This window comes from Porites lutea, chromosome 5, assembly GCF_958299795.1.
Source record: "Porites lutea chromosome 5, jaPorLute2.1, whole genome shotgun sequence".
Classification (NCBI taxonomy): domain Eukaryota; kingdom Metazoa; phylum Cnidaria; class Anthozoa; order Scleractinia; family Poritidae; genus Porites; species Porites lutea.
Window position 1 is genome coordinate 22,820,861 of NC_133205.1, and position 21,461 is coordinate 22,842,321.

The window sequence follows — 21,461 nt, forward strand, 5'->3', positions numbered from 1 at the left end:
TTTGAGTTTTGCCACCTGATGTCCTGTTTCAGTTTCTGTCAGTGTTGAAGGAACCTTCGCTTCTCCTTGATTGATATGTGTACAAGTTTGTACCAATCACAAACTGGAGCGGGCGGTTGAACGAGGAGTAGCCAGGTAGCCCCACGATCTTTTTGACAAGCATCTTCTCCTTCGCGGGGAATTCGCAGTAAACGTTTTCCTCAATGCGATTTCAATAAAGGAAATGTGTACATCTCTGGCCATGCGGACCATCTATAGCGCACTGCACCGATACCCAAACATTGAACTCAAACCTTTTGCCTCAATTCGGTTACAGTACAGAAATCGTGTACATCTCTATAGCTCATCGCACCAATACCCAAACTTAAACTCTCCCCTTTTCAAAGAACTAAAACTACGTACCCAGAGGAAACCTCAAAAGTGTGTATAAATCGTCCCTTAAGCGAGGCCAAGGACGTCTTTGTACACGTACGTTAGTAAATACAGTAAACTCTCTCTTAACGGACACCTCTATAAGATGGACACCAGGTGTTGGGCCCTGCCGTTTTTCAGTCGTTTTACTGTAACTATACACTCTCTCTCTCTAAGTTTTCGGTACCCTGGCAAAAAGCACAATCTATAATGAAGCTTCCAAGGGGGCTTTTCTTCCCTCATTCCTGCCTGGCTTAAAGGTTTTGTGCACATTGTTAAGGCCAATAATCACCTTACACTAGCATCTTTACACATTAATTTCTGTCACGCGTACGCAGAGCCTTTGTGCCATGATACGCGCATCAAGTGCAGTGTGGCATTTCCACTCGTAAATGACCCAGCCTAGCTTGAGAAAACTACCGACATTTCGCGACGCCACCACTGGCTTCCCCGCAAAGTGACGTCTGAGAAACGAGCTCAGAATTTCCATAATGAAGACGCGTCACTACCCAGACCTGGGTAGCAATTCTGATTGGTTAAAAATTTGCTTTCACTTATCAGAAGTACCTCCAAGATCTGGATAGTGACGAAAATCGAAATCCATCCCAGTTGGGACCCGAAGTAGCTCTCACTACGGGGGTGTACACTGGGAAGTTATGGAGTGAAATACCTTGTAAAAACTCAGGGTCGTACTGAGCAGCAATTTTCAGACCTGTAAAACGTCTGGAAAATGGAAAAAAAGTCTGAAAAAAAAGGAAAAAAGTCTTCAGTTTTTTATAAAGCTACAACAAATAGTGTTTCATAATTGAATTTGTTTTCGTTTCGGTCAAATCTTATTTTTTTTCGCCCGTATGTTTTCAACCTACATGTATCATGAAAAAAGATTTATTCCTGCGTTTTTTAAGGTGTCTATTGATCAATGACCTATTTGATAACCTCGAGTCTGGAAAAAGAAATTATATTTTCGGAAAAAATTCTGGAAAAAGTCTTGAATTTATTTCCTGGTATCTGTGCAAAGCATTAACGGTAGTGAAGAAAAGGATCAGCTAGGGATTTTAGGAAGTAAAGCAGGGATGGTGAAACGGCCCGAAAAGAATTGTTACCAGGCCTGTCCCATAAGTTCCTTGGAGAACTTCGATGTAAACCCATTGGTGTAGAGATTTAGAATCACGTTTACGGTTAACGCCATTTTGTAAGATTTTGCTAAGCTTTCTCTTTATTTATCGTTCGATGTTTATCTTTACAACTCAAAAAAAAAAGACATTCATGCCACGTCTATCCGTAAGGATGATTTTTTTCAGTTTTTATCTGTTGATTTCCCAACTTGGGTAATTTTAATACTTAAACCTGATGTTTCGACTTTGCCGTCAACGTAATTCTACGATTCCGAATCGACGGGAGTGATCGTGGCAGTAACTTTAATGAGACCAAATTTATGGATTGTAGTAGTCGTTGAGAGGAAAATCGAGAGATTTAGGGTCGCGTTTACGGTAACAGCAAACATTAGACCCAAGGGGACATTTCCTTGAATCAGGAAATTAACACGCACAAACTTTGCAAAATAATTGTTATGGATGGATGGATGGTCTTGTTTCTCCAGCTCCTGCCATCCATTGTTTTCATCCTTCCCCTGTTTATAGTCTCGTTACTATTTTGTATGTTCTAATCATTAAGGGTGCTTGAGGCCTGCACCCTTGAATTTATAGTCATCGGCGTTGATCTATTTTGATCGAGACCTCCTACTTCATATACGTCGCATAAATGTTATTTCTTATGAATAAAGAAAATTAAAATTTTACTTATTTTCAAGGATAACGGGGAAGGGTTTTTATTCAATTTTTATTGCATAGGTATTATTAATAGTAGTGTTGTTATTTGGTTCAAATTCGGGTATTTTCCTGACTGGAATGATACTATAACAAGAAGAACAGTGTTGACAGGGAATGACCTTTTCTAAGTATCCATGTCAATGCGCTTCAACTAGGTTAATTTATATATTCTTGCAAAATTTATTTTAATAACCTCTAAGGTTTTATAGAAATTTCTCCCAAATCAATTCTACTCTTACAATATGGAAACTCCCAGGCCTATCGTCTACCCTATTGTCGAACGAACATCAGGAAAATTCAGTCTTTTGTTCCTTTTTTCAAGGAAAATTGTTTCACTTGACAACGAAGTCATCAACTCTCGATCCCTTCCCTCCTTTTAGAAAATGCTAAAGATTAAATTAATAAGTAAATATAAAAAACGATCTTAAATCATTTCTACCGCCCTAGACCTTAATTCCGCCATAGTTTGCATCACTTGATGTAAACAATTATAGAGCGTGGTTCAAGGAGGCTAAGCTTATTATAGTTTGTATTAGGTCCCCTCTCTACTTCTCCTTTTTTTACTTATGTTACAATTTTTTTTATATTTTAACTATTGCGTTGCAAACAAATAAAAAAATTATTAAAAAAGTTGTTTTTTCTTTTAGTTAAGTACCTTCCTTTTTTGTTATAACAACAACAATATAACAATCAAAAAACCAAAAATGAGTTTTATCCTTTTTGATTGCTATCTCGTAAACCACGGTACTCCCAGTTAATGACCGGGCTAAAATTTCTTTCAACATAACAAGACCTGACTGGCCCCCAGACAAGGAATAATTCCCTGCCTTACTCAAACTCAATTCTCAAAACAACTACGCATGTAACCCAATAGTAACATAAGTCAGCTGTGCTCAATTTAAGCTAGTAAGGTATTTTATACTTAAGTACCACAGATTTTAGTTTCTTAACAGATTTAAAAGACGTTTGATTTTTTGCTTTGATACACTCTGTCAGTTTCATTAGTACTTGTCTCAGTGTAACTTGCAACACTCTCCATTTATGCCATAACACTTCAGTTTCAAGGGTGTGGTAGCCTCGTTCATCGTTCCCAGCTTCCCCTGTATCACCAAATCTCAGTTGAATCACAGAAAGTTTAGCCTTATTTGTACGCAGTTCTCTGTTCTCCCGCCAGACATAATCATTTATGTCACAATTGCACCCATAGCGCGGATCTGGGCATGATCGATTTAACCTTCACGCGTGCATGTAAGAAGTAAAATCCCCCGCCCTCCCCAATATGTCATCGCCTTGCCGTCGCGTAATATCCACCAATCATGCATATAACCTATGCTGCCTGGACCACTGAGGAGCTGTGAGTCAGGACATTCGTACTGGATGAAGTGCTCGCAGTGTGCGGATATATCGGCCACTGTGACCAGCTGTTAAACACTCGTTACTATACTTCCTGAGAGACATCCGGCTGGCTCATAGCAGTCAACCAGCATTCTGTTTGCACTAGCGTGACTGACAACTGTCAAACCAACTCCATTTTTGTCTGTCATGTTACAAGAGACAACAAAGGGGGCCAGACCTTCACTACCATCAGGATTGATGACGTAAGAAATACTTACAGCAGCAGGATTACAGTGCTTGATTGAAGTGCAGGTGTTGGCTACAAGAAAGTTTATGTTATTATTTTTATGTTTCAATTTCCCCAGCAGAATAGCAAAAGAACAAAATTGAGCCAAAAGTCACCTTGGTTCAAGTTTATTTTTCTTTTACCAGGGAATTGTAAGACCTTGTAAGGACTATGAAAATGAATCTTTACAAAAGGAAAATATAATTTGAGATCAGTGGTGGTGCCTACTCTACAAAAAGCTTCAGGTTCCGTACTGAAAACTATGTGGTCTTTCCTGACTCAAACAAGCATAATAATTGATGCATTACGATACAATGGTACTCTTGACGCTTTTAACGTACCCTACCATTGTATCGTATGATGCATCGATTATTGCAGTACCAAATTGATGATAAATCAATGTCTGACGTTTTACATGTTTTAGTTGCGGTGCCTTCGGAAGAAAAACTCCAACTTGTCCCTGAGGGAGGATAATTTGTAAAGAAAAGTCCTAATTGGAAATAATAAGAAAAAAGTGGGAAATAACAAAAAAAAAAAATAAAAATGCCCGCCCGCTCTCTTTTTTTGAATACATGTAGATCCGGACGAGAAAAATTTCCCACTGATTTCTTGGCTCCTGATTCTAGTCGTCTCAGGATGAGACTGAAGGGAGTCGAGTGACGCCTAGGTTGGTATCTAAGTTAGCTTTTCTCAAGTTCCAATTTTCTGCCCCTCTCATGTGGAGGAAGAAGAACATTTGTTTCACCGAGTGCCACCAATCCCAAGATTGCTTTAGATTTTTCATATTCCGGAATAAGTCATGATAAATTTCGCCGAAATTTGTGACATCTCTCTTCGACTGCGAATTCTTGGACTAATGGAATACTACATTCATCTTGATAGCATGTTCTAGATTTTACTATATAGTGCAAGTAACTGAGTTTTAGAGCCCGTGCGTTTTGGTCAGCAGTTTTCCATCCAAACCACGCGCGTGGTGCTGGAGTAATGGCGTTCGTTTGCTTCGTTGTTTGTGTCTATCGAGTGGAGTTCATGAAGCTTTGAGGTAACAAATTTTCAACTATTTATCCTTGTGTGTGTTTTGAAATGTGGTCGAGCTGTTGTATTTGTGCAAGGTTACCTATGAGTCATCGTTACGAACATATATTGCTTTTTTCTTCGCGGTTAAATTAGGCGTGAAATGAGCCACAATTGTTTAGCAGTTGTATTAACCCCAGTCTTAAGTTATAATACGGAATGTTTTCTCAACAAGGTATTTTACTTGAATTTACATTATAGCTAAAAATAAAACCTGTTTCTACAGCGTAGCTGCAAACTCGCTTGTCCTGAAAACATAATACCGTTTTAAAATTTGGTTCGTTGCGAACTACCATGTTTGCGGACTGTATTTCGTAATCGAATCTCGTTGCCACTGACGATCATCAGGAAAAGGGAAACCTATGAAAAATTTGTGTTCCTATTATTTATGAAACTGCTCCTAGCCCGATGTAGTTCAGGTTTTAATTTAATTTAGACTGTCTTTTGCTATACTTTGTCGACACCGATGCTTAAATGAACCTACATTTATATGTAGTGTGTTTAAGCAACAGTCATCAAGTCAAAAGTTTTAGAAGATTACCACATTTTGCCTTTTTTCGCTTCTTGATGATGTTAATTTATACAAACTTCCCAACCCACTTTTGTCCATAATTGCAGGGCTGCAAATAATTTTTTCTCTTGAAAGGACAGATGCCTCACCAAGACACCATCTTGGTTGGACAAAACAAAATTTTGGCCCAATACACCAAACGAAAGGTTGAAGATGCATTCAGGCACATTCTTATAACAGAATACCACACTGGTGTGTTCAATTTGTGAATTGTTTTTGTTCATAGCAACATTTTAGTGTGGCGACTCTTCAAAAGTATGAACAAAACAATTATATTTTGCTACTCAGTGATTTTGTTACCTCTGCATCCTCCGTCCCTGAGGCATAAAAATCCCCAAATATGCAAAATAATTCATGGCATGCGTGCCATAGATGCAAAGATCGATCGATTGATCTGAACATGTGTATTTGTAGAAATATCCGGCCCACTCGGACTTGATTTTAATTTCAGTATACTGTAATACAGAGTTTTGGAGTCTGTCTTCAGATTAACTGTCTGCCCAAGCATTTTCAATTTCACTAATTTTTTTTTTAACTGGGACTCATGATTTTTCACAAGTCCCAGGAATCACCATAACCATTTGTAACAAAATCACTGGCTACTTTTACAAAAGCATTATGCTACCTTTTGGGTAAAACAGAGAACTTACTACAGTGTACACTAATGTAAAAGAAAGCTTCATTGTTTTGTGACTTTGAGATTGTTGATTGCAAAGTAAGATTTACTCAATGTAGATTTTTAGTCTTTGTTACAGTAACTGTAAAGTGATTTATGATAGACAAATGCTCTGTACATAATGTTCAAACAATGGTGGAATTTCATCGGACACTAGCAAATTTTGGTCGGCCTATGTCCGTTAATATACTGTTAATTGCAGGCCTGTAATTGTAGCATAAGCTGGAGAGAAAAACAAAAATTGATGAAAAACTTCCATACAGCCATGTCAGTCATAAGTGCTGTTACCACAGGTAGCCCAAACTCACTAGGAGAGCCCTGAGCAACATTATTCTACTTAGCTAAATATTCATACGCAACATCAAAATAATATTATAAGACCTTGTATAAGAATTATCGTATTGCCCTTTAATTGAGAGAATTGTGCATTACATTTTCCTGTCAACAATCTGAAACCTATGGTGGCTGGCAGGGTTGAATTGTTTTTCTGTCCTTTTTCAGAAAGTGTCAGTAAACTAGAAAATTTGGGACAGGATATTCTCAGGTGCATACCCTCTTACTCCAGGGGTCAATGCAGTTCAACTTTTATAAGTGTAATGTACAAGTGTATACGTTGTTTTCACACTCTAAAATAATGGCTATACAGTTTGTACACTACTCTTGTAAAAAATTTTGGAGCCAATGCTTCTTGTGTCTGCTTTCAGGTTTATCTGTATGCCATTTTTATAAATAAGTGAACAAAATCAAAAATTTCCTAACTGTATTATCTTTGCTTCAAAATAATGTCTCATTTTACATGTAGTATCATAGTTCTTTACCATAATTCTTAATTACAGTATAATGTCCATTTATAATACAATAATGCCCTCCACGGGTTAACCTGATCCTAATGAGCAAACCTATAAACAATGTTATTATACATTGTGCTCATTAATTGTCTTCTTATGGCTAAGAGCCTACAGCTAATTTTGAAAATCAGCACAACCTACAAATTAGTTACCGTATTTATTCGATTAACCGCCCTGGGCGCTTATTAATTTTTGGACCTTGAGAGTGGGCGCTTATTCGAGGTGAGCGCTTATTCGAGGCTGGGCGCTTATTAAATTTTCACCATTTTCAGCAAGTGTAGTATGTTTATTTTGCAACAAAACAATAAATGCTAATAACAAAACGCGAAGAAGTAACAAAGCAAGGTTTCTGTAAAATACTCTGAAGAAAACTCCGTCCTCAGGGAAGTCTCTAATTAGGATTGATTCACTCAAGTGGGTGGGGTGGGGGTGAGCGCTTATTTGAGTCTGATTGGGAGGAGGAGGGGGTGGGCGCTTATTCGAGGCTGGGCGCTTATTAACTTTTCCTGCCTTTAGGATGGGTGCTTATTCGAGGTAGGCGCTAATTCGAGGTTGGGCGCTTATTCGAATAAATACGGTAGTTATCTGCTAGCAGATAACTGACTAATCTATAGGTTGTGCACACAATGCATGATTTCCATTTACAATATCAATTTAGGTCCCTTGTGATGGAGTGCTTGTTGTTATTTTCTTCAAAACAATCTATAATAAAACAATTATTAGATTCGGTTTTTTGTGATATCCTAAATAATCAAGGTCTTGGTAAGTGTTACAGCCTTGGTCTTCTGCTCAGCTGTTAACATTTACCTCAACATTGATTATTCCAGATATCACAAAAACCAAATCCAATAATTGTTTAATATCAGCAAAGATTCTCCCATTCTATAAGTTTCCCAGAGAGGAACATCTGCACCACCACTTAGAAATAATTTGGGAGATTTGCTAAATAGAAATTAATAATTCCCCAAGCCTCCCCCCCAAAAATGAAATACAGTGACAGTTCTTCATTTACTGAATAAGTGATTCTTTTTTTATTATTTGTTAGGTAAAGAATGTGACCAGAGAAATGGCCGGCAAGTATGAAAGAATGTATTTTTCCAATTACAGTCCTTCAGTTGTAGTACCAGTGTTTGGTGATATCAACAGATACTTACCTGAACCTGGCAAAGATACTGTTTTCTCGCCACTCAACAGGCGATACCCTAAACCAGTAGACTTACCTTCAGTTCACAAACCTAAGAACAAAAATCAAGCTAAACATTTAACATCAACAGATATCAGCAGATATCTTCCGGTACCTGATGATGATGTTTTTTTCTCACCACGAGAGAGACGGTACCCTAAACCAGTGGACATGCATTTAATTCAAAGACAAAAGAACCACAATAATCAATCGAAACACTTGACTAAAAGCTCATCCACTGCTAAATCACCAACAACCAGTGGAACACCTAGCTCAGAAAATGAAACCTCATTAAAAGTGAATGTGCAAAGGAATTTGAGTGTAAGCAGTGGTGATGCGTTGTACGGTAACGGTGAATTACACTTGAAGAGACCACCAAAGCGGCGACATCACTCCAATATGACACCTGGATTCAAGGATGATATTCCTGTAGAGGCTAAAAAAGCCAAAAGAAGTTACTCCAATTCTGCAACAAATACTGCTAGGTTATTGAGATTTCATCCTTTTGATGCAGAGCCACCTGTTTTCACTCCCAACACGGTAAGTTGGATCCCAGATGTTGTTGAAAAGTATTGTTTTCATTATTTTTGAAAGTTGAGTTCAGGTTGATTTCTTATTTAGACTGCAGCATTTTGATGCACGATCAGAGTGCAACAATTAGACCTTCAAATAGCAGTCAGTCAATCCCTGGGTTCTCATTAAGAGCCAGCCACCAGCTAAAATAATGGCTACCTAATGAAGCTCGCACCCCCTACCCTTTGGTAATAAAGGGTAAGGTGAGAGAGCAAGAGCCTGAAAATGCCTTTTATATCTTAGCTATCTAGTTCAAGACTAAATGAGAACCCTGGTCATTGGACAATGTCTGACTAGAAATTACCCTGGCAGGACAAAATCCTACACTTGCTGTCAGCAGGGTTCAAAATTAACAGTTGTCTAGTTGTCCTGAGCAACCAATATCAATCTGGTAACCAATTTGTGCTGAGTCATTGACCGTAGAGAGAAATAAATTTTGCAGCTTTTTGCCTTGGAAGGGATTATGATACCTACATGTAAAAGTTAGATGAAAGTAAAACAAACACATAAAAAATTATAGTAGACTCTGAATTCAATGTTTGGCCCCAATGAGCCTGTGATGCTTTAACCAGCAGTTAATATATAAAGTACGTTACAACCTGTTGTTTCTTTGTACAGTTGTAAAATACAAAATGTATGAGCCTCATTTACTACTTCAATTTGGAATCCATAGATGAAGCTACAGCAGGGTAGAGGAACAAGAATTAGAAAGCTCAAAAGTGTTCATTATCAGTCATTTTACGGGTCATGGAGGACTCCATAGCACATGTAATAGGCGCAAAAAAAGAACAGGGTGCATGAGGGAGTGTCTGTCACATGTCTTGTTCTTTTCGCGTATTACTTCCAAGTAAGGACGTCTTGTATGCAGTTGTGACTGCAATTTGTTGCAAAAGAAAATGCTATGTTTTGTGGTTATCACAGATGGTTTTCGAAAGATAAATCCTCATTTGGAAGCCAAACAGGCAACATTAGTTTTTGCCAGAGGGATAAAAGAAAAACACATGAAAGAAATGAGGTGCATTTTATTGTGAAAAACTGATAAAACTGTTGTTAACTTGAACTACCGCCATGTTGTACTGTACTATTCTTGGACTGAGCTGGACTAAGAGGTTGACTTGAACAACCAAAAGTATTCAATGGGCAACCAAACCAAGTCTTGTGGTTGCCCCAGGGACAACTGGACATAAAAGTCAATTTCAAACCCTAAGGCTGTCAGACAGATAAAAAAATTGAAGACTATATTTTTTGAAGCTGAAAATTAGGGTACTAGTTAAAAAAATAAATAAATAGTCAACACAATTTCTGTCTCAACACTTTTCCGGGTTTTCTGACTTAAATGGTGACCCGGACAGACATATGTCCTTTCTGAAAAGAGGTACATTTACAGTAGGCCTGAAAATGGTGTTCACTTTCTCCAGCCAAGACAGTGGTGTTAACCTGTGGAAAAGCAATAATCAGTAGCCCTGTAGATGACGACCTCCACAGAGTTTGTTGAAATCTCAGTCACTGTCCTATTCACAACACTCGCTGATCATTACGCATTATTAGAATTTATTTTTAATAAATCACATTTCAATGCTCATACAAACCCCATCTTTAAGGACCTCGGTATACTGAAATTTTATGATATCCATTTGCTTCAACTGGGCCAATTTATCTATTCTTGCAAAAATTCATTCTTACCTCCAAGGTTTAATAACAATTTCTCCCAAAGCAATCTATTCCACTCTTACAAAACACGAAATTCCCAGGCCTACCGTCTACCGTATTGTCGTACAAACACTAAGAAGTTCTCGCCCTTTTTTCAAGGGCCTAAGTTTTTTAATTCACTCGACAATGAGGTCATCAACTCTCCTTCCCTTTCCTCTTTTAAGAAAAAACTGAGGATTAAATTATTGAGTAAATATGAAAAGAGTTCATAAATCTTTCCATCTTGGACTTTTTGCTATCTTTTCTTTACTTGATGTTAAACAGCTCTAACCCTTAGTTTGAGGAGGCCTAACCTCTTATAAGTTCCTATAGTTTCTGTTAGGTCTCCTCGCCACTTCTTTATTTTCTCTCTTTTCGTTTATTTTTTGTAATTATTGTGTGGCAAATAAAATATAATAAAAATAAATTGTTCAATTAACAGTACATTACTGTCTTGGACATTACTTGTAGCCTGAGTTCAGCCATTTCTGGTCGGTCGTCAGTCTTATCCTCTGGATGAGGTAATCCTCCAGACATTTTTTACAAAATTTTGTAAAATCAGTACAAAGTCAGGTTTTTACAGGAGCAAAACAAGGCATAATTTCAGTGATGATTATTTAAGATATTATGTTTTCTGCATTAAAAAAGGTGCAGGGTGCAAAGAAAGTCAGTTTTGCAGCTTGCCATTCGGGCAAGCTGTAGCTAGAATATACTAGCCCAAGAGTCACTTTATATAGCGTGAAAAAAATTTTTGGATGAGCAGGGTTGATTACAGTGAATTCCCCAAAAAACTTTTCCTGGCTGTTGAGCAAATTGAGAACAGAATTCACTAGCCCAGTAGCAAAATCCACTAGCCCTGGGCTATCGGACACCACTTTCTTTGCATGCTGTTGTGAATTGAATGAATTCTTTCTGCAAGGAAAACTATAAATCAAGCCTCCTTTTCTCTGCCTGTCCAGGATTTCCTAGATCCCTCCTGGAACACATGCATTGTGAGTTTTTCTTGCCAGTGATAGATTACTGTATTCTTATTGTGTGTTATTCTTATTATTTCAGCTTTCTGTAGAAATAGAAGAGGAATGTAAGAAGTGCTTGCAAACCACAACAACTTTAGAAAAGAAACTGATGTTAAAATCATTTTTAGAAGAGACTTTGTCCCCAATTTATCCAGGTAACTGGGTGTTCCGGGCAGATACCCTCTACCTTTAGCCCTATTTTGTCAATGGCTTTGTTAAGGGTAGTAGGGATTTGGTGCTCATTTTCATGTATTATACTTCTATATTGACCATGCAAAAGAAACACATGTGAGGTGGAAATAAAATTTTAAAAATTTTAATCAGGGGAATTATCAATCAGGGATGTAGCTTAAATTTTTAACAGACGGGAAATGGCATTTGATGGGCAGGTAATATAAGAAGAAAATAGTTGCCTTTTTAAAGACTGCAATTTTTATCAGCTGGAAAAAATATGTCGGGAGCCAGGTATTTTCCCCGGCTCCCAGCTGTTATCTCAGTGTTCCAGCCAGAAAATTCTGCTTGAGGGCCGAAGTGGCCCCTACAATCCATTTTTGGGGGCCAGATTTTTCAAGAAAGGGCCAATATTCCACTATCTTTTTAATATGCAAAAGAGAAGAAATGGTTGGGAAGTTAAGTAAAATGAAAATGGCAGTTTCTTTGAAGCTGACATGGAGGATTCCTTTTTATACACATATAGTAAATCTTCGGCAATAAAGCAAACATTAGTACAATCAGAAATAGTAAGTACTTTTTTTTCATTGCTGAATCATGCATGACATTAAAATGAATAGCTGAAATCGTTCAACCAACATCTGAGCAGAATTTTTTTCCATATGAGCTTGTTTTTGCTTCGGTTCGTTTTCTCAGCTCCACTACACCATCTACATTTTCCAATTCACCGTCAAGATCTTCTTCTTTTCGCTTCTTCTGAACTGCTTCGCCGCCATTCACTTTTTCGTTACTTACTGAGAAAAAAACCTTTGATAGTCCTTGAAGATGCTTTTGCCAGGGTTAACCTCTCAAGTCGGGCTCAGTGGTCTCCAGACCACTCATGGTAAATCAGGTAAACATGTTGGCTGATTCATAAAGATCCACTGATTGATTTTCATGTTGTGTAAAAAGATATGGAGCTGTTCTGTTCAGTTGTTCTTTAGATTAAAAATTCTGTTTAATTGGAAAATTATTGTAGTCGAAGTAACAGAGACATTTTAAAACCCAGGGAATTAAAGAAGGAAAAGGCCATAATGGCTGTTGAACGCTTTTGTTGGGGGCTATCTCTGGATCTTTTGTGAGATTCATGCTATGGGGCACTCTGGCTGGAACACAGTTATCTACATCCCTGATCAGTATAAAGGTGAAAAGAAACCTTATCTCAGGTTTCAAAGGGATGTCCCATTGGACTGTGACACACATTAAGCCATTAATCTTTAGCTACATGTGAAAAGCCATGTCTGCTGTCATGGTTCCCTTTCAAAATCTTGCAAAGCTACAGTACTGGGTGGGAGTGATCTTCAATACTGCTCGTAACCTGCAGTATAGACTTTTATTTTAATGCATGCATTTTCATAATTATGTAGAATTATGTTAATTTACTTATTATTATAGTCATTTAGGTTTCATTTACATAATTATAGTTACTGAACAGTAGTGTGTATCATTTGGATGTACTGGTAGTGCCAGTACATCATATCAGCCAGTGATACTTGAAGAGTGTTAACAAACATGTAATCAATCTTATTATTGTTTCATCATTTTATAGCACAGTGGTAAGTTAGGGGTTTGCAACTGGAAGTATGACCCAGATATTTTCCAACTAATTTAACAAACCTGTCTGAAGGAATTTTTGAATGCAATTATTGCATATTCATACTTTATTTTAAAGGTTGTTCGCTGCATCTCTGTGGTTCATCAAGTAATGGATTTGGTAGTGATTCTAGTGATGCAGATTTTTGTTTCCAGTTAAGACATATAAGACAGGTAAGGTTCATGTACATGACCTTTTCATCTACTTTTCGCTCTCTCTTTTTAGGAATGCCTTACTACTTTTTTGTATGTACAATGTACACGTAAACTTAGGGTGAAAACTGGCTGGCCGGATTATGGCCAGACCGGTCATTTCGTCAATGAAATAGGCTTTTCCCAAATGTTTTTGATGAAAACCCATCTCCTTCCTACATACTATTACGTACTACTACATACTTTACCAAACATTAGAATTTATTATTTTGTGCTTTTCTAATCATTGGAATTGAGGAACTAGTCTTTTCCAAACATTGGAATTGAGGATGTTGGCATTAGAATTTAGGATTTGTGCTTTTCCAATCATTGGAATTGAGGATCTAGTCTTTTCCAAACATTGGAATTCAGGATGTTGGCTTTTCCAAACATTAGAATTTAGGATTTGTGCTTTCCCAAACATTGGAATTGATGATTTTGGTTTTTCCTAACATTAGATTTTTTTATTTTGTGCTTTTCCAATTATTGGAATTGAGGATCTAGTCTTTTCGAAACATTGGAATTGAGGATGTGGCTTTTTTAAACAGTGGAATTTAGGATTTGTGCTTTTCCAATTATTGGAATTGAGGATCTACTTTTTTCCAAACATTGGAATTGACGAATTTCACTTTTCTAATGTTTATTTCCAAATATTGGAATTGAGGATTTTAGCTTTTCCAAGCATTAGAATTTAGGATTTGTGCTTTTCCAAACACTGGAATTGAGGATCTAGTCTTTTCCAAGCATTGGAATTGTGGATGTTGGCTTTTCTAGACAATAGAATTTAGGATTTGTGCTTTTCCAATCATTGGAATTGAGGTACCAGTTTTTCCAAACTTTGGAATTGAGGATTTTCGCTTTTTCAAACATTAGAATTTAGGATTTGTGCTTACCCAAACATTGAAATTGCAGATCTATTGTTTTCCAAATGTTGGAATTCAGGACTTTGGTTTTTCCAATCATTGGAATTGAGGATGTTAGCTTTTACAAATATTAGAATTTAGGATTTGTGCTTTTCCAAGCATTGCAATTGAGGATTTTGGTTTTTCCAAACAGTAGAATTTTTTATTTCTTGCTTTTCCAATCATTTGAATTGAGGATATGGTCTTTTCCAAACTTTGAATGTACGATTTTGGATTTTCCAAACATTAGGATTAAGGATTTGTGCTTTTCCAATCATTGGAATTGACGATATAGTCTTTTCTTAACATTAAAATTGACGATTTTGGCTTTTCCAAACATGAGAATTTAAGGTTTGTGCTCTTCCAATCATTGGAATTGAGGATTTTGGCTTTTCCAAACAGAAGTATTTAGGATTTGTGCTCTTCCGAACATTGGAATTTAGGTTTTGGCTTTTTAGTTGGTGAAATTCTTTATTTTTGCTAGAAAATTGTCTTTCCAAAGTTTGGAATTGAAGATTTTGGCTTTTCCAAACATTGGTATTGAGGATGTTTGACTTTCCAAACATCAGAAGTTAGGAATTGTTCTCTTCCAAACATTTTCATAGAGGATTTTGCCTTTTTAGACAGTGAACTTCTGGAATTTTGCTTTTTCAAACATTGGAATTCTAGATTTTGGCTTTTCAAGTATTTGATTCAGTGGTTTGTGTTTTACAATCATTAGAATTCAGGATTTTGGCTTTTCCAAAGATTGGAATTGAGGATTTTGGCTTGATGAACACAATAAGTACAATGTTAAAACGTGCACATTGATCTTCACAAAATCGAAACGTTTTCTGTTAATGAGGCTACTTTTTGAACAAAATACAGCCATTCAAAACTTCTGAAAGTTATACATGTAACAGTAAAGAGATAAAATACAGTGTAGTGGACAAATGGCTGGTGATTCAAACATTTCTTTTAAATTCTTTTGAGCTTTTTATTGGCTGTGTCTTGTTTAATATTGGCCTGATTAACACTAAACAGTCGGGGTTTTGTGAAGCGTGGTGTGCTGTTTCTGATTATGTGTCTTGTTTTAATAACCTCGAAATACACAGACTCGTACCCAGTCTCCCTGGGTACAGGTGGTCTTACGTACTTTTCCTTATAAACTCAAGACATCAAATAATTTAGTTGAAACGTGTTAATTTATTTCTGATGTGATTGTATGTGCAATTTGTGCATCATGGAACCATAAACTGATGATAGACTTCAAAGAATATTGTAATTATTGTGTCCGAATGTAATAAAAGTGCAGTTTTTACTAGTCTTTTGTATATTTGAAATTAATGAAACTTTGTTAAATTGGCTTTTACCATTCATTAAAGTCAAACAATAGAAGAGAAGCCTTACCAGTCCTAAGACAACTGCAGAGATTGCTAAACAATGACCCTACTTACTGTAAGTACTCTCTCTAAATGCTTTAAAAATTATTGACAGTCCTAACTTTGTTGAACAGATACATGAAGCAGATTATTAATAGGCCATTTGCATGATGGCGTCAATTTAGTACCACTACCACTACCAATACCACTTCCATTTGTGTACTAAAGAATTAATGATAAAAATGCTGTTTACCTGTTTACAGCAGTTTGTAGTTCAAATCATAGAGTAATGTATTGTGCTTTTTTACAGCATTCCTTAGTGAATGTCAAGTTATACCAGCCTCAGTTCCAATTTTAAAATTTGTGGACAACATAAGGTTAGTTTTAAGCCTTTATAATGTTATTACGTAGTCCCTCAGTAACAAGTTTATTTCATTTCTCCTTACAATATGCGTACTGCTGATTTAAGCAATCTGATTGTTTCGGTATCTCGAACTATTTGTTAATTAGTCAAAGGAGTCATGAGAATTGAAGATGCGATGACTGCAGGGTAGGAATAACACAGTGACCGCTTGCCCCTGTCAAGTTATAGCATTCTGGAAATGCCAGTCTTGCCTTATCCCCCCCCCCCCCAAAAAAAAAAAAAAATGCGTAGCCGTTCTTTGCAATTTCTCCCGGGTGATGCAGTGGTTACAAGAGACAGTAAAGACAGTGCTCAGGCAATTTTGGGGTGGGGGGATTGAAGGGCGGCATAATCAAGGCCTATGACAGAAGATTCAGAAGTGGTGACTTGTGTTGTTTCCCAGTTTCATTTTTTTTTGTTCTGTTTAGTTGACCCTACAAGTTAAACGGACAGGTACAAAACTAACAAGCTCATGACATTTAGAGTAAGCAACACTTGACAGTCATAACATCCCAAGAATTGATAAACCTGTGGCCCTCTACTTGTAAATGTCCACAGGAGAGACACTTTCCAGATCCGTGATCTAAGTGGAAATCTAAGGAAAGGGGTACATGTTTAACAGAGTACTCAACCAGAGAAGAGAACCAACAACAATCTCAAACCAACCTCGATGACCCTGGAACTTGGAAACTAAGCCACATTGGTTTGATTTCAGCCCTTGCACAACCCTGCTTCTTTCATTCTGCTGGCTATTTACCTTGTAGTAAACATCTCGTTATTAATACATGTAGAAAAATTTCTCATATTTTTTGTTGCTCTTGTTGTCTAGCGGCTGTGAGTGTGACATTAACATCAACAATACTGTGGTATGTGTTACCTGATTTGTTCCTTTCCTTTTGATTGATTTGTCCAAGTTGATTATTTTATGATGTGTGTTTCCATGAGCCCGTGAAGCTTTTGTTTCTAATACAGATCTAAAAATTAAATGTGGACATCTTAAGAGAAGTGATTGTACAGTGTGTTTTAAATTATTCTCAGTATCACAGCAATATTAGAAGTGTTTCCAGACAATTCATACCTCTACCTAAGTCAGTTCGAGGTCCTTACTGCAATTAATTGTGGGCAAAGTGCTTAAAGGACAAAGTGCACAGCCATAAATCTGTGGAAAAGAAAACATAATTACAATAAGTGCCATTAACTTATAGTACAGACTGTAAAACAGAGGTTGGTAAGATGCTCGTTATATCTTTGGAACAGCCATTGATGCCTGTCAAAATGTAAACAAAATGAAATTTTTGCTCTGAATTTAACATGTTCATTATCGAAAACTACTTGAAACCAGCCTCCTCCTCAGGCGCTTCGTTTTGCGCAAGGTAATGGCGAGCGACCGGCGATGAACCGCAAGGGACCATGGGAAGGGTACAGACGGCAGGCGAAGCGGCCTTCCTTTGCGGGCACATTTTCATCGAGAGAGAGACGTCTGGGTACGAGGGAGACTTGAAACAAACTTTTTTACAAAGTCTTTCTTTCATAAATTTTTGATCAACATGGTCTTTTGGCAATAACCCACTCTTCTTGTGCCTCATCTTTTAAATTGATTAATAATGGTAATAAGATTGAGTGGAGTCCTGGGTCCAGTTGTTTGAAGGCCGACTAGCGCTAACCCAGAGTTAAATTGTAACCCGGGTTTCTTTTTCTTTTGTTTAAAAGCGTTTTCCCGAATAATATTCTCTATTCTTCTTAGAGCATCCAATCATCAAATTGTAGGCAAAAAGAATAAAACAGAATTTGCTTTTTAAGCTTTCGTATCTGAAATCAAATTTCGCGCTATCCCTGGTTAACTTAACCCTGCTTTGAACAACCCGGCCCAATTCGGTCTGTAATCGTACGAGTGATCGACAAAATCGAACGACCGCTTAGCGAGAGTCTGATTTGTTTAATCACGAGTATGATTACAGACCGAATTGGACGACACGAAGTTCCGTTACCAATTAATCATAACTATAACAAAATTTGTGAGATTTGTTCGTTTTATAAAAAATATTAAAACCCAAGAAATTACGAGAGTTTTTGCTAGAAGTGGAAAAAAAGTCATTGAAGTGCGCGTGTCCGATGGTGCGTACTGTCCAATCACTTAGGCATGACGCGTACTGTCCTATTACACTGTCCTATTAGTTCTGAAATTAGGGCAGTTGATAGCCAATCAGATTTGAGAATTTTGTTTTAATTATCTTTGCCTCTTACTTTATTTCAGGGTGTAAGGAATACTCATTTACTCCGAGCTTACTGTGTTGGTAAGAGTTCCATCAGTACTTATGATCTTATGTTAACAATACAGCTCATTGACTGTTGAAATACTGTATCACAAAAACTCATTAATACTGTGCGAGGCGTGCAATCTTTCAAAAAGGGCCACATTGTGAAACCACTGTTTTAACAGTAATTTGTGTTCACCCAATAAAGTATGTTATTATCATTAAGATAACACATGGCCATGATGATGATTATTTCTTTTATGGACTCATTTTTTTTCTTTATCACAGGTTGGTTAAATCATGATGCGTTACATATTTTTCTCTGTCTCCTTTTTTCTCATTTTTAGTGGATTCTCGTGTCAAGCCCATGGTCATGTTAGTTAAGAAATGGGCCAAAACGCATGGCATTAATGATGCAAGCCAAGGAACACTTTCTAGTTATGCTCTTACCCTGATGGTCATTCATTACCTACAAGGTAAAATAGAAACAGACAGATTTTTTTCTCACTCTCTCTCTCTCGTCTTTTTTGCAAGGATATGCAGCAAAATGAAGCAGTCTTGGCCAGACTAGTTTAGTCCTTGAGGGATTTACTTTGTGGCCAAAATATAGATAAATAAATTGTAATAATCATTAGTATAGGAATAGCATGATTTGTAGTGATATTTGGCATAAATACCATGAGTGGTATTTCGAAATTGTTATACGAAATTTCACGAGCCGTTAGGCAAGTGAAATTTGAGACAATTTTGAAATATCACTAGTGGTATTTATGCCAAATATCACTTACAAATCATGCTATTATTTGTTTATACTACTACCCGCACAAGGTTTGTAATTTTCACATGTAGGTATTTCAAATTAAGCTGAAATACCACTGCTCTAAGCCAATCAAATTGCAGTAATTTTTCATGTAGTAGTATAATTGTTATAATCTATGTTTGCAGGTGTTTGCAAACCCGCTGTTGTTCCTGTCTTGCAAAGGCAATATCCAGTAAGTCATAAGTACTGCTCTTTAAAGTGTTTTATCTTGGTCTAGTGTTCTCTGTTCTGCATTCATAAACCTACAACATATGCCGGATTTCTTATGATTTTATTAGAGACCTTTAGATTCTAAGACGAGTACGACAGCCAGTACGAGATTTTCTCAGTGATAAATAGTGCTCGCGCGTGAACCCGCGTCATTTTGGCGGGAAAACGAGGTAGCCGTCGTCACTCTACTACGAGTTTTAGCGAGAATGTCGAAGTGGCGGGAAAAAGTTATCAAATGTTAGAAGTTTTATCATTTTGCGATCGGGAGAGGGTGTAACCTACTTCACTAAAGGTAACAGTGTTAACTTTTCTAGTGAAAAATAGTAAAATGAACCTCTCCGGGATGTCTATCATGATATTTTCAGAATACGCGAAAACACTTGAAGTCAAATCTTGTACTCGTAGTCGTCCCCGTCCTTGAATGTAAAGGTCTCTATTGTTCTAGTACAGTCTGAGGAGCACTACAGTGTAGTCCTCAGGCATCAGGTGTAAGGAATCATGGCCTGCAGTGTAGCTTGCGGTCTGTGTCTTGGACTGTTGTCCAGGGAGTATAATGGAGAGCTTTAGAGTCTGAGACGAGGACGACTACGAGTTAGGGAGTACGAAATTTTCTCAATACTGAGCATTGCGCACGCGTGAACCAACGTCATTTTGGCGGGAAAACTGAGATGGCCGTCGTCATTCTACCACAAGATTTAGCGCGAATGTCGTAGTGGCGGGAACAAGTTATCAAATGTAAGAAGTTTTATCATTTTGCTATCGGGAGAGGGCTTAACCTCCTTCAGTATAAATAACCGCACTAACTCTTTAAGTTTAAAAAAAAAAATGGTAAAATGAAGCTTTCCGGAGTGTCTTTTTAGAACACGCGCAAAAACTTTTAATTTAAATCTTGTACTCGTTCTCGTCCTCAAATCTAAAGGTCTCTAATATGTACCGTTTGACATCATTGTTGAACATTTAATGTCTCTAGAAAGTGTTCAAGTACCATGGAGATGTGTCAGAACTTGAGGATCCATTTAAACACATCAGCCGAAACAAGTAAGTCCAGATTAGATGCTTTATTTCTGTTTTTAGGCTTGTATAGGTGATTGCCTCTGTTTAAGTGGTGTCCAAGGTCAACAAGTTATTATCCCAAAATAATATTGTATTCCAGGACTTATGGTCACGAGGCACGAAGAGGATGGGTGAACATTGTTACGTATTTCAGTCATCAGAAGATGTCGGAAGGTCGGGGTTGTATCTAGGGGTAATAACTTGGAATATCAAACGGTGTGCGACATTCCATCGAGGAAGCTTTTTAGAGCGTGGGCTGTCGTTTCAGCTGATGTATTTTTTCTGCTCTTTTTGACCGCTCCATCTTATTTGGAAATACTTTCTTGTGGGTCCATCTCCCACGATGTCAAATTTCATTGTTAATGCCCATTTACGAGATTTTCAGCCGGTTGTTTTATGTACAGGAAAACTGTGAAGGTTTAGCCCACTTGGTCTACCCTGTGAGTAGGCTCCTGTGATCCCCCTTGCTTTCTTCACTCTTTATCCCTCCCTTCATTGTCGGTAATGAACTGTAGTTTGTGCTAATCAATTCTTGTTGCTGCAAAAATCCTCATCAGTGTATTGCATTATTTTGTATTCTCCTCTTAGGTCTGAAAACAAGCAGTCCTTAGGAGAGCTTTTCATAGGATTTTTCAAGTACTATGCAGTGGATTATAGGTATGAGCTTTTTCAAACATTTAATTTGAAACATTCACAATCCAAACATTTAAAATATTGTTAGTTTACAAATCAGGTACCTTCAAACGTGTTCATCTTGGGAACTGCTTGTTGCGACGCCAGCGCTAGTGAAAACATTGAAGTCCTCATTTCTTTTACAGTGAAAACAACCTATAGGCAAGAACACGCGGCAGGAATTAATTTTGTTTTATTCATTTCTTGTGCTTGTGCTTGTGCTTGCCTCAGAGTTCATGGACTAACAAACCGTGAAGGACTGGTTACGAGTCCAAATGTTATGGGATTACCAAAACACC

General features: G+C 37.3%; 1 protein-coding gene across 1 annotated transcript in view; it reads left to right on the forward strand.

The window, feature by feature from the left end:
* The first annotated feature begins 4,839 nt into the window (after nucleotides 1-4,839).
* Nucleotides 4,840-21,461, forward strand: part of LOC140937644 (poly(A) RNA polymerase GLD2-A-like) — a 20,599-nt gene continuing 3,977 nt past the window's right edge. Inside the window, exons 1-12 of the mRNA XM_073387200.1 lie at nucleotides 4,840-4,903; nucleotides 8,076-8,753; nucleotides 11,532-11,646; nucleotides 13,374-13,468; nucleotides 15,753-15,825; nucleotides 16,060-16,126; nucleotides 16,982-17,018; nucleotides 18,407-18,446; nucleotides 18,755-18,883; nucleotides 19,353-19,399; nucleotides 20,408-20,475; nucleotides 21,079-21,147. Of these exons, the coding sequence (XP_073243301.1) occupies nucleotides 8,097-8,753; nucleotides 11,532-11,646; nucleotides 13,374-13,468; nucleotides 15,753-15,825; nucleotides 16,060-16,126; nucleotides 16,982-17,018; nucleotides 18,407-18,446; nucleotides 18,755-18,883; nucleotides 19,353-19,399; nucleotides 20,408-20,475; nucleotides 21,079-21,147 (1,397 nt within the window). The 5' untranslated portion in view covers nucleotides 4,840-4,903; nucleotides 8,076-8,096. The remainder of the gene's footprint in view (nucleotides 4,904-8,075; nucleotides 8,754-11,531; nucleotides 11,647-13,373; nucleotides 13,469-15,752; nucleotides 15,826-16,059; nucleotides 16,127-16,981; nucleotides 17,019-18,406; nucleotides 18,447-18,754; nucleotides 18,884-19,352; nucleotides 19,400-20,407; nucleotides 20,476-21,078; nucleotides 21,148-21,461) is intronic.